The 13,607-nt window shown below is 28.7% G+C and overlaps 1 protein-coding gene across 22 annotated transcripts in view; it reads right to left on the reverse strand.

Annotated features, from left to right (window-relative positions):
• LOC149890096 (uncharacterized) overlaps positions 1 to 11,780 on the reverse strand; it is a 42,016-nt gene extending 30,236 nt beyond the window's left edge. For 4 of the 22 annotated variants that reach the window (XR_016451440.1, XR_016451446.1, XR_016451445.1 and 1 more), the window contains exons 1-4: positions 11,265 to 11,395; positions 10,684 to 10,758; positions 9,293 to 9,393; positions 2,711 to 2,767 (exon numbers count right to left, since the gene is read on the reverse strand). Coding sequence is in view for 14 of the 22 variants with exons in the window: in XM_090083855.1 (XP_089939981.1) it covers positions 6,788 to 7,105; positions 7,311 to 8,741 (1,749 nt within the window). In the remaining 8 variants the exon portion in view is untranslated. Of the gene's footprint in view, positions 1 to 228; positions 1,443 to 2,710; positions 2,768 to 6,493; positions 7,106 to 7,310; positions 9,394 to 9,971; positions 10,023 to 10,683; positions 10,759 to 11,264; positions 11,600 to 11,675 lie in introns of those variants that run through there. The other 18 variants (XR_016451441.1, XR_016451443.1, XR_016451442.1 and 15 more) reach the window with 15 other exon arrangements.
• Positions 11,781 to 13,607: the final 1,827 nt, after the last annotated feature.

A 13,607-nucleotide genomic window follows, 5' to 3' on the forward strand; every position in this document is an offset into this window, starting at 1 on the left:
AGTCCTTTTATTAATTCTTGTAATAGTAAAAGTCTCCGTTTGACTAGTATTTATGATAGTCTATTGGATTGAACTGTATGACTTTTGGTCAGCACACGTTTTAAAGTTCATGTCCGGTTAATGAGTGAATACCGGTTGGTGCCTTTTTCAAATTAATTATGTCATTGATGTATAGACAATTATAATGATGTATAGTCAATCACTAATACCTGCATCAAAATTACTTACCATGGCTAGACTGATGACAAGAATTTCAGTGTAGAATTTAAACCAAAGACGAGATTTGTAAGGTGGTATTGCATTTCTTTGTAGACTATCACCTGATGTATCCTCAAAACCCAATTAATATATATTTGCATGAAGGCGCATCTGACATCAAGGATTGTCATCAAATTTTCTCCATCTCCTCACTGTTTTATCGCTTGCGTGACTTAGGTATAATGCAAATTAACATACTGATTCAATTCACAAAAGTCCAAAAAAAGTTGTATTATTTTCCTTTTCAACTGCCATTACCGGGACAATTCTTTAATCATCTTTTTTTGTTTGTCATAGTAACAGTTATTAAAGAATCTTTCCTCATTAAAAATTGAAACAAAAACAAATTCGATATTCGCATAGGTGCACTCCATCACAGGGATTAATAACATCTATATCAACAACAACATTTGTACCATCGAGAACACTATTTAAAATCTTTAATGATGTCTGTAGTTGTTTCCCAGCAGTTATCAATGTTAATGTAGCTTCTCCCACTGTTTTCAAATGTTCTCCGTTTACAGCCAAAACTTGAGTTCGTTTCTTCTGATATAAGTATTTGCTTGCTGAGCCTTTTTTCTTGAAATAATGCTTCGGGTCCATCCACTGTTGATTTATTCTTTTCCTGCAAAGTTTTTCGCATCCACAATTTATATTGGAAGTAACGTTAGTTGCTCAAGGAAACTGCTGACGCTGGCGATGATTAAAATTTCGCAATATGGTCAGTCTTTTCTCATCAAAAACATCTTATTCCCCCATTAACACTTTGTTTCTTTGAAAAACAGATATATTTCCAGGCCAACCACAATTATAGCACCTAAAACCATTAGAGAATGAAAATGATCTATTAATGTTTTTATACATTCTAGAGATCTTCGTTAAAACTCATTCCTCTTTCGTTGGTTCCAAAAAAAGCACACATTCGTGGTTTAACACATACTGCAAGTTTATCCCAAATATTTTTACTTGCGCTCGTAAATGCTTTGAAGTTTCACCTGGTAACGCATTTATAAAGGCTCGTTGTATTAACTTTTTATTTTTAACTTTAGTCAGCCTCATACATTGATGCAAATTGGCCGTAAAACTATTGACGGATTCGCCTTCGTTCCATCTCCAAACGATCCACTGCAAACGTATCCAATAAAGCTCTTTCAATGTCCACGCACGAGGTTTTCTTGCTATTGCTAAGTTGGTAAAATTGTCTTTGGATTCATCATTTTATCCTTTTTTAGTTATTATAAATTATAAATAACTTATTATATTTTTAATGTTTTATCTAATATGTATTTTTTGATACATTATGTATAAAATAACGTATTAATAGGCCAATCTCCATAAAAATAACAGTTTTATATCAGAGTAATATTTTATAGAGTAATAAATAACTTTTGTAAATAAACTAAATTATTGTTATGTAAATAAACTATATTTCTAGTCATTCAAAATTTGTTTGCTGACAATTCAAAATTCTAAAAGCAAAATAATGTTAATTTTGTATCGGCATTTTACTTTGCAAGCTGATAAAAAACTTAATTGAACTTAAAAACAATAACTATGTCTGCATATTTACTTATTTCCACCATTTTGGTGACAATATTTGGGACAAAAATTGAGAACAGTAAAATTATTAGAAGAATAGCTAGGCAAGTATGTTAAATTCTAACAACTATTTATAAATAGCCATTACAAAAATTATGTGAATAAAAGGAAATATCGAACTTTGAAAAACTTTTGCCACCTGATGACCTATGAAGCATATCAAGTTTGGAATGGTTTGGAATATCTTTAGATGTGTGCTCAAGGCAAAACATCGCTAAATTTTCCTTTTTTTATTTATTGAGTTTATTAAAGTGATAATTTATGTACTACGATATTTTTAGAATAGCACATTGCTGTTCTAATCATTATGTTTCATATTTAAATAGTGCATGCCATCAATAACCTTAATAATTAACTAAATTTTTTGTTACACTTTATTGCTCTAAACTAAATGATATATATATATATATATATATATATATATATATATATATATATATATATATATATATATATATATATATATATATAAAATCAAAAATCATCATATAAACTTGATTATGAGCTTCCTTTCAACCTTTTCAAAACATTATTAAAGTTTTTTTTTGCTTTTATTTTTTACATTGTTAAGATTTTTGAAAGTCCAACTTTTACAAGGAAGTTATGAACTAGATGTTACTTGAAAATAAGAAATTCAAAAAAATAAGCTGAATATAAACCATATATCATATTCTACAACACTGCATACTTTACAAATAATGTAACAAAAATAAAAAAACTTAAAATATTTATGAAGACAAAAGTCTGTTAGAATTGTTATTAGTAATATATGCCATTATTGTTCATACTAAGCGATGATCTGATAAAGCTAATTAAAACAGGAAATTATTAAAAAAAAGAGAAAAAACGTTACCTTAGCAAGTTTGGGCAAGTAGGAGAAGACTGTTGTCATGGTCATGGCATCAGCGAACTGTAGTTTATAGATATAAAAGAGATAAATCACTTTATAGCAGAGTGCAAAACTAACAAATATTTATAGATAAAACTTTAAAATGTTAGGAAATAAATTTTAGAATAAACTGTTTTTAGTATAACTTAGAATTGTTAAATATTAATTTTTTTTGCACTAGATTTCTTCATATCTTCGTTTATTTTTCTTCGATTATTTTTTCAATCTTCGATTATTTTTCAATATCTTCGATTTTTTTTTCCAAGGCAAATTAATAGTTTTTAAATATATGTAAAATTATGTAAAAGGTTAGAAAACCGAGGTAGGCTAGATTTAAAAAACAGGCTAGCAAACAAAATGCTTTCAAAGAAAGTTTAAAAAGTGTCATGAAAGTTAATAGTTTTCCAAAGTGAATAAAGGATTTGAAGACAATTTTAAAAAATTGTAGTCTATGACAAATTATATCGTGGTATCTTTTTATCTCCAGCATCTTTTTAGGTAATTCTGTGTGAAATCATCAATTTTTACAACCTGCTACATTTTTAACCATTGCAGAATTTTAATCCTAGTATTTCAGTAACATAACCACTGATAGTATTAAAATATTTTCTTAAGTGAATAAGGTAACAGTTTTCCTAATTACCTAAGAAACCTAAATACTGGCGTTTGCTTAGGTTTTGCAGAAGGAATCCATTCCAAATCTTTTTTATTTTCCAAAACCAACAGAAACTTTTTAGACTTAAGTTTTTTGGTTTGAATTGAATTGTTTTAGTTTGTATTCAATGTTTGTATTGATTTGTTTGAAGTAAAAATATCTTTACATTTGTTAACACATAAGAAATCTCAAACCAGTTGCAAAGAGAAGGACACATAAAATGAGTGGAACTGTGCCAGGTGTAAATTACTAATGCTGTAATAGAATTTAAAACTTATAAAATTAGTTTAGCTCATTAGATTATTTGTTTTTCTATTTAGTTTTTTATGAATATTTAACTTTTATTACAAAATATAACTTTAAAAGATTTTTTCATAAAAAGATATATGTTGCTAATGACTTTTCCATAACAATGATAATATAATTCATGCATTTTATACGTAAGATAATTTGAAATTTATCTAATGCAATGTTTCACAATATGGGACGCATAGTAATTGCATAGAAAGACAATATGGCTAATGAATAAATGAATAATTAATATGAAAAAGTTACTTAATTTTTAGTTCTGAACTAATCTTATAAATATATTTTTTAAAACATATTTGAATGTAAAGGTGTAAATAAGAAAAGAACATGTCATTGCTCAAAGAAATATTTAAATTTTTGCTTTATACACACAAATCGATCAACGGTCACCTTTTTTTCTTTAAAATAAAGTTTTCTTGAGGGGTATTTTAAGGTGAAACAAAAATGAATAAATTTTAAACTTTGAAGAAAAATTTCGATAAAAGAGCAACAATAATCTCTCTATTTAGTGCTCGTACTGCAACCTTCAAGTGTATTCTTGAGGCTGGTTTTCAATTTTCGATATTGACTACTAAGTTAGGAAAAAGCATTATATAATTGGATAGAATTTAATTAAACCATCAAAGTAAGCGTTTCTTAAAACAGTTCTAGAAAAAGATGATAGAGACATGAAAACTACTCCTCTCAGCTTCATTATCTTCATTGATTTTGTTAGCTCTTCTTATTTTAGCTGAGGAAAAGACAAAACTAGTGAAGATACTAAAATACAGCTTGTTGAAAAGCTAGAAACAAGAAAACTCTTAGGGTAAATGAATGAATTAATTTTCAGAGACAGTGCAGTCATACTGATAGCTTACATAAGATTTATTGATAAAAGGGATTTTGCTAACAAAATGTTATTCAGTAAAGCATTAGAAAGTACTAGTTACTTCAAAGGTATAATTAGCAAATATAAAAGTTACTTATTTACAATTATAAAAAATTGCTTCTTTCAATAATTAATCAATCATAAATGTAACGTCTTGTGCTAAAATAGCGCTTCTAAAATATTGGTCTAAAAAATGGCTGCTTAAAAGTGATAAAAGATGAGACTCTAGAAATGCTTCTTATGAACTGTCCTATTTATAGGCAAAACACAGCAGCTAAAAACATTTTTTTGGTTTTTTTTGAAGTGATGCATATGGTAAAGAAGTTCATAAATGCTATTAATGCTAATGCCAAGTATAAGCACTTTTTTAAACTATAAAACGTTTTTAAGCTATTTTATGAAAAAAACAAAAAACAAGCATATTACTAGAGACTTAACCTTACACAGAAGTAAGAGGGTTCTCAAAAATAAACTTCCTGAAAAATTTTTAGGCAACAAACCTGAGATGAATGGTAAAGCATGAGTTATTCAGCTGATATATTTAAAAAACTAAATATATTACACACGGCCTATAACACATGAAATACTTTAAATGCTTTTAAAAGCTTGTTTATTTAATTTAAATGCAAACTTTAGATAAATTATGCAAAGTTTTTACAAAAATTTATGTGCCACATAAAGCATGCGATCATTAAATTCGGAACGATGAAAAATTCAAAAAATAATAATAATAATAATAATAATAATAATAATAATAATAATAATAATAATAATAATAATAATGGTAACAAACTTATGCAAAAACTTCATTATTTATTTTAATCTAAGAAACTTGAAGATTACAAAAATGCTTTTTTGTTTTAATATTTTAAATTATTTCCAATAAATAAGAGAACATTTAAGCTAATCGACGATATCAACTTCTGCACATTGTCTATGGAAAATTTTCTCGTTCTAATGTCCACTCGCTAATCAAATTTTTATCTGTACTTACTGTTTTGACTCTCTTACACAAATATCCTTTGCCAATACCCAAAATTTTTTCAATGGGACGGAACTAAGGGCAGTTTGGTGGATTTAAGCTTATTGGTCTCAATTTGATGTCTCTCGACTAGTACCACTCTACGGTCTTCTTAGAGTAATGACAAGAACCAAGATCAAGCCAGAACCGACAGGGGACATCGTGACTTCGATAAAGTGGCAAAAGTTAGACTTGCGAGCATTCCTTGACGTAAACATCCGAACTTATAGTGACGATATGAAGAATGCTCGAGATCTGATACCGCATGCATATTGCTTGCCACAAGAAAAGTTTCTTACCAAATTTATCCAATGAACTTGTTATACTTGAACTTGTTGCTGACACGTCCACGAGCAATTGAAGTTTTGGACCTGGGAGCTGTTTGAAGTCATATTTGATGTACGTTTCGTCACCCATTATTTTGCAATCATTAAATTTTTTTAGGCACTTCGTCATGATGTTTTCGAGCTTGAGTTTTTGCTATCAGTGATTGCTTAACTGATCGGTTTAGATATTTAATGGTTCGATAAGACTTGTAAAATAAAAATTGTAAAACTTTCTTGAAAAAATACACTGAAACTTTATACCTTTTCGCTCGTTCTCTGTTAGATAAGCCAGGATTTCGCGTGAATGATCGTGGAATATTAACTGCTATTTTCTCATCCTTAAAGCCACTCTTTCTTCAACATCCTTTTGCTCATTCGATAGATAGAGAGCAAATTGTGTGGTTTTATGACCATATAAACAGTAGTCTTGCAAGATTCACATGCTTTGGCGATTAAAAGTAACGATGCAGAAGGATTTTGTAGATAGTTGTGAACAGTTTTTTTTCGTTTTTCAAACGGTTTTAAAGACATTTTAGTTAAAAGAAATATTTTGTCACGTTTGCTGATATTTTTAATTATTACTATCATTACTTTATATAATTACTAGGGCTTGCATGCGATTAAAATTTTTAATCGCAATTAATCGCACGATTAAATTTTTTGATCATAATTAATCGCGCGATTAATCGAACATTATAATTTAAATAAATAAAAGAAACAAACAGGAAAAGTTTTTTAAATCATTTGATCTATTTGCATGCAAATGATAAAACATCATAAAAAAGTTCTAATTATAGTTTATATTGTTTCTAATACAACCAATAAAAAAAAAAAATTTTAAAAACTTGAAACAAAAAATTTCTTAAAGCCAGTCTTTTAAACATAATAACATGTTCAATGAATCTGGCAGCAGAGATGATCTGTGCTTGTCTGCAATGAATCCAGCGGTTGAAAACAGTCTTTCGCATGGAACTGTAGTCGCTGGAACTGACAAATATTTCTTTGCGATTGTTGCTAATCGAGGATATGAACCTTGATGTAGCTTCCACCACTGAAGAGGATCTGAATCCATTTTGGCGCAGGGTTCTTTTCGATATCGACTCACTTCATCTTCACTTGGGGAATCAACTTCATCCAGATCTGGTAGATTGAATACCATTTTAAAATTTTTTGCTGATGGCTGTTGCAAAATAATTATTCAAATATTACCATAAATAAAGCATATAGATATTATCTAACTATTTCAATTAATATTATAGTACTCATAGAGTTTTATCTATCATTAAAACGATTATTTTAATAAATGCAATTTTGAATCTATTATTATGCCATTAGAATAATTCAATAAAAAAACAATATCAAATTTATTACTACAAAATGCTCACCTCTTTTGGTTCTTGTTCTATTGATACTGGTCTGAGGTCTGGAACAGATTCAAGAAGCTTCGATAATCTCTGCCAGACATTTGATCTTTCATTTGAAGCTATAAACGATAAATTTTTAAATCTTGAATCCAATGCTGACGAGATTTGCAACCAACTATCATTCGAAAAATCATTAAATCTGCGCTCCATTTCATTTACAAATTTTTCTTTAAATAGCGCGATGTAACGAGGATCATCATCTTGAATAACCATTTCACGTGATAAGTGGCATATAATTGGTAAAACCACCGAACTAGATACGTATTTATTACCACCTAACAATTCTGAAGCCACTTTGCATGGTTGCAAAACATCAGCAATTTTCTCCATTTTTTCCCATTCTCTTTCTGTCAAAGTCTGTAAGTAATGGTTTTGCTCATCAAGTGTTACTGTGATGGCTTTTTTATGTTTCAACATATGTCTCAGCATATCATACATGCTATTCCACCTTGTAACAACATGCTGAATTAGATTTTCTTGTGGCAGGTCGAGGTCAATCTGATTTTCATGTAATTCCATATTATTTGCTGGACTATGTTTAAAATGTCCAACAATTCTGTGACATTTAGCTAGTGTTATGTCAAATGCAGTCTCTTCAATGGCAGATTTTATAATTAGCTGAACGGTATGTGCGAAACATGGAAGATATTTGAAGGGAAAACTTGATACAGCCTTTACAATGTTTCTACCGTTATCAGTACCAATAGAAAATATTTTTTCAAATAATCCCCATTCATCTGCAGTATTTCTGATGTGGGTTGAAACATTGTCACTAGTGTGTCGGTCCAATGTTTGATGAACACCTAAGGCAAATGAGTTCAACATCCAGTTGTTATCTATCAAATGACATGTTAAATCAAGGTAACTGACATTACCCATTGAAGACCAATGATCACAGGTAATTGCTATACTAGTAGCCATGTTTACGAGGTCTTTTTTTTTTTTCTTCTCATCTTCATAGAGTGTTTGCATTTTAATTTTAATTGTTTTGACAGGGAAGATTGTAACTGTAGTCGGACGTTGCTGTTCAATGACATTCGTCAAACCTGGATCTGTAACAATGTTGAGTGGTCGACAGCTACTGGCAACCCAGCAAACAATGGCTTCCGTAATTTCCTTTGATTTATCTGCAGAAATTTGTTTATTTACGCCATTTTGTGATTTAATACTGTCCTCAATTGTAAGTTGTTTTGAGGAACTCACGATCTTGTTTTGATTTTTACTAGTAGTTGCGAAGAACACGTGTTTACTGTTCAAATGATACTGAAGCGTTGTAAGACTTCGGTGATATGCAAATTCTTTGGAACAATATTTACAGATAACCAATTTTTTTGATTCGTCTTTAAAAATAAAGGCTCCGTTGAGGATAGATTGATTGCCGTTTGAACCCATAATTTAAATTATTAACAAATAAAGTTCATCAGGATAAGATATTAAAATTTTGGAAATTTAATAAATTTATTAACAAAACAACAACGCGATCAAAACAATTTCGAAGACAAAAATTATAAGGTAAGAGAGACATAATTGAGACAAATAAAACAAAATGGCATCATCAATGAGTAAACATTGATTAGAAATAAGAAAGTGGTATAAAAATTTCTTTATTGCTCAAAAATTATTTTTTGATGCTAACCAAAATTAGCATCGCCAAAATAATTTATGATCTAATCTAATCGTCAGGGTTAGGGTTAGGGTTTTATGAAAATTTATGAGTTAAAAAATTTCATCTGCGTTAATTTTTTTAACTTGCGTTAAATTATTAGCGCTTTAACGCGTTTTTAACGCGTTAACTTTGCAAGCCCTAATAATTACACAAAAAAGCAACAACGCAAAAAAGCAAAGACACAAAAAGTGTGTTAGTGACAAATTTTAAAACAAAGTTCTGAATTTAACTATCGCATGCTTTGTCTGTAATAATTGACTAAAAAACATAAACTTACAAATAAGAAAGTTAAAGGAAAAACAACACCATATCTCAGAGGAGCCATTCCTTCAGCGTAAAATGAACGCTGCAAAAAAATCTTGATGCTCATACTTCAAACTTAAAAAACATAAAATGATCTCAACAATCTAAAATGTCAATCTAAAATGCAGCAGTTTATATCTAGATATATCATACATACATACATACATACATACATACATACATACATACATACATACATACATACATACATACATACATACATACATACATACATACATACATACATACATACATACATACATACATACATACATACATACATACATACATACATACATACATGCATGCATGCATGCATGCAAGCATGCATATATACATACATACATACATACATACATACATACATACATACATACATACATACATACATACATACATACATACATACATACATACATACATACATACATACATACATACATACATACATACATACATACATACATACATACATACATACATACATACATACATACATACATACATACATACATACATACATACATACATACATACATACATACATACATACATACATACATACATACATACATACATACATACATACATACATACATACATACATACATACATACATACATACATACATACATACATACATACATACATACATTTGTTATTCAGTTTCTTTAATATTTCTCTTTTCTTGTGACATCCATTTTCTGAAAATATCAAATTTTATCTCTTCTCAGATCACAAAGTTAATGATTAAAAAAAGTCCACTGTGCCTAGAAAATTTTTCGCAGTTCCTAAATTGGCTCTTTTTATAAGGTTTATTTTTTTTTCTTTTTTTCAGATGAGCATCTAGTTAGCAAAAGTAATTACAACCTCTTTTTCACAATGCCCTTCCATCGTTTTCATATAGGGCATTAAAAGTGACAGCAAATCTTCTATGTTAGCTTCCTCGATATTCATAAGGAAGTTTGCAACTCCTTTTTTAGCATTTTTTAGCTCTCTAAATTTGGATATTTTCAAAAAATGCATGTGGATTGATGAATTTTGAGAGAATATCAACATCAACAAGTAATTAAGATAGTTAATGATGAAAGACTTGAAAAACATTCAGTGATACATAAAAGTATTTGAAAATAATCATGAAAATTTTTTAGTCTTTTTTTTTTTTTTTTTGAGTATGCTCAATCCAAAATTGATTAACAATTAACCAAAATATGTCTAGGAAACAGGTGTCAGACGTTCTTTTCTATTACTGAGTAAAATGGTTTAAATAATTTGATTTAAAAAAATCCTGCAGAACACGCAAGAAATTTGGACTTAACATGATTAAAACAAACATTTAAAAAAAAAAAAAAATCTATTTCTTACCTAATTTTTAGTAAATGATTTATTGATATTTTGTCACATTATTTAGATAGACAGCTGTTTATCTAATAGAGTTCACTATGAAATATTAAAATAATAATTAAAATTAACAATACAATAAAAACAATACACATTTAATTGGTAACATACTGCCAAAATATTTTAATAAATGTAGGATGGTCTAAAAGTATCAAAACTTTGGAATATTTTGTTTTTAACTTTTATTACACTTTTGCTTTTAGTTACCAACAAAAAATTAATTTAACAATCATATGGTTTAGAAATCAAGTAAAAAATGTCTCAACACAACAAAACATTAAAGAAAAAGAATAGTGGAATTCAAAACTCACTCTCTTTTAAAAAAAAGAAAAATTGAAAGCGAAAATCAGGCATATCCTTCAGAAGAGGGGTTTTTAAAAGATAAAAAAAAAAAAGACTAGCTATATATAGCATGAAGCTCGAATAATACAACCCTAGAATGAAACGCTGAACCACTAAACCAGAATACCCAGACAATTCAAAGTTGTCGTCATGATAGTTGATCAAGATGACTTAAATATCACAGAACTATCAAAAGATATTACCTTTTAAACGACTTGAAATCCGAACGATTTAAAATTATGTAAAAAACATCCAAATTAGCATCACAGTTAAAACTTACTCAAAGCGTCGAAAATTTAAAATCAGGACATTGAAAGGTTTTCTTTTTTAATAACTATTTTGGGAATGACATAAACTCGCAAATGATCAAAAAAGAATATAAAATTAGAATGGTATGAAGGACATGCCCTGTGACGTAGGTGATAATATGAGAATACGAAGGAATAAAAAAAACTCCATTTATGCTTAGTTTTAGAATCTTAGCACCATAATTAGTGCTTGTATATGTATAAAAGCCAAGAAAAGATCAAGTAATTCACAAAACATCACTGAAAATAAATAGTCTATTCACAGTAATTGTTAAAAAAAAAAACTGTGTAAAAATCAGCGCTAACTTTGCATATGCAGCTAAAACAGCATACCATAAAAAACAAAAAATTTTTGTGGCATTTTTTTTTTTAACTATAATATTTTTACATTTACGGCATTCTTTGTAGAAAACATGTACAATCATATTATTGTGATTATTTTTTTTTTAAATAGTAAAATAGAGAATAATGTAACCTTTGTTTATCTGCAGCCATAAAACATTGAAATTAATCACATTTATTATACATGGGATAAAAATAAATTGTTATGTCTCTGGGAATAGAATGCAAAGGGTACAAGGCAACTTAGAGCAATTTAGTTTCCTAGCCAAAAGACTTTAATTCGGATTAATCAATATTATATCCACAAAACGTTTTGACAAGAATGATATAAAGTCATTTTAAATGATCTAGTAATATTTTGATTATTTTTGTCGAGACATCAAATCGTTAGAAAACATGCCCCACAGTGTTAGCAGAATTGATCATATCTATATAATGGCAGCAGCTATTAAATGGCTTCATGCATTCATGATTAGATCCATTTTTAGGACATTATTAGGTACATGGCTAAGAAGATGCTACAATGGTTTAACAACTGAAGCCCATAGCGTATTCATTAGGGGTCTTGCTGCAACCGTTGGGACATTTGAAAAGCAAATGAACATAGGGACTAATATTTGAGATCTATGAGGTAAGAATGGGTCCCATGGGGTAATTAAAAAGACTTATAGGGTAATATTGAAGATTTATAGGTAACCATTTCGACGCATGGGGTATTTATGAAACCAATATGACCAATGAATAAAATAGTTTTAGGCCCCGTACAACTCCATAAAGTTTTAATGGAAGTCAACAAATTTTCCATTGAATTACCACAGAATATTTCTGTAAAAGTTTATTTTGAAAGTAGTTTTTTGAAGAATTCATTTTTACGCATTATGATGGAAAAATTCTAGTAGCGTTAACGATGATAACTACTATATTAACTAAAAATAGATGTTGCAAAGTGTAAAAACTGTCTCCTGAAGAATTTTGTGAACTAGAAAGAAAAGTTTCCACAAGTACGAAGAGGATTTATGAATCTATAGACTGTAGATAATTATAGGTTGAAAATAATTCTTGTTGAATCCTTTATTTGCGTCATAGGCAGTTTTAACAAAAAAGAATATGAAGCCATCGTAATTAGGATTAAACTTTTACCAAATTTTTAATTTTTTAATCGTTAAAACAAACCTAAGTTTATCGATTATTACTGGTGAAATCGGGAGAAAAAAATTCAAAAAATCGTAAAAGGTTTTAATCAAATAAAACACCAGAAAGTGATGCATCTCTGAAAAACAAATGCAAAAATTTTTCTTTGTAAAAAATTGAGGAACCTAAATGCTTCAAAGAGATCATCATTCATTTAGAGCACATGTTGGAGAGATGAGCTTCAGTTAGTTGAATAAAAAGTTCAAGATATTTAGTTACTGTGGGTTGCATAAATATAGAATCACGAGTTTTTTTAGTCGAAATTTTTGTTATTTTCAAATTTATCTTTGAAACCAATCAATTAATACGATTAAAAGTGTATTAAATGTTTTAATTAATTGATTCTCTATCGACTGGTATATAAATTGAACTCGTAAGGTTAACCAGTCTTGAGTAATTATTAATTTAATTAGAACGTACCTGTATTTATAATGTATCAAAAATATTGAATCAACTAAAATTTAACGATTTAAGTTGAAACATCTCAGCGAAATGTTTTCCGAGCGATCTAAAATATGGTGGTTGATTTCTTCCGAACTATATAAACGTTCTTGCGAAAATAAAATTAAGTTATCATTTTTATATCTTCAATAATTCGCTTTGGTAAATATTTGGTAAAATAAAAAGACAAAAAAAACGGGTAGATAAGCTGTTTCAGACAACGTTCGAAAGAAAATTGTTGGTCTGCTAAAAGGTAAAACAAAA

Source organism: Hydra viridissima, unplaced genomic scaffold, assembly GCF_058129835.1.
Source record: "Hydra viridissima isolate aposymbiotic clone 2 unplaced genomic scaffold, HvirCarnegie_v1 scaffold_4, whole genome shotgun sequence".
Classification (NCBI taxonomy): Eukaryota; Metazoa; Cnidaria; class Hydrozoa; order Anthoathecata; family Hydridae; genus Hydra; species Hydra viridissima.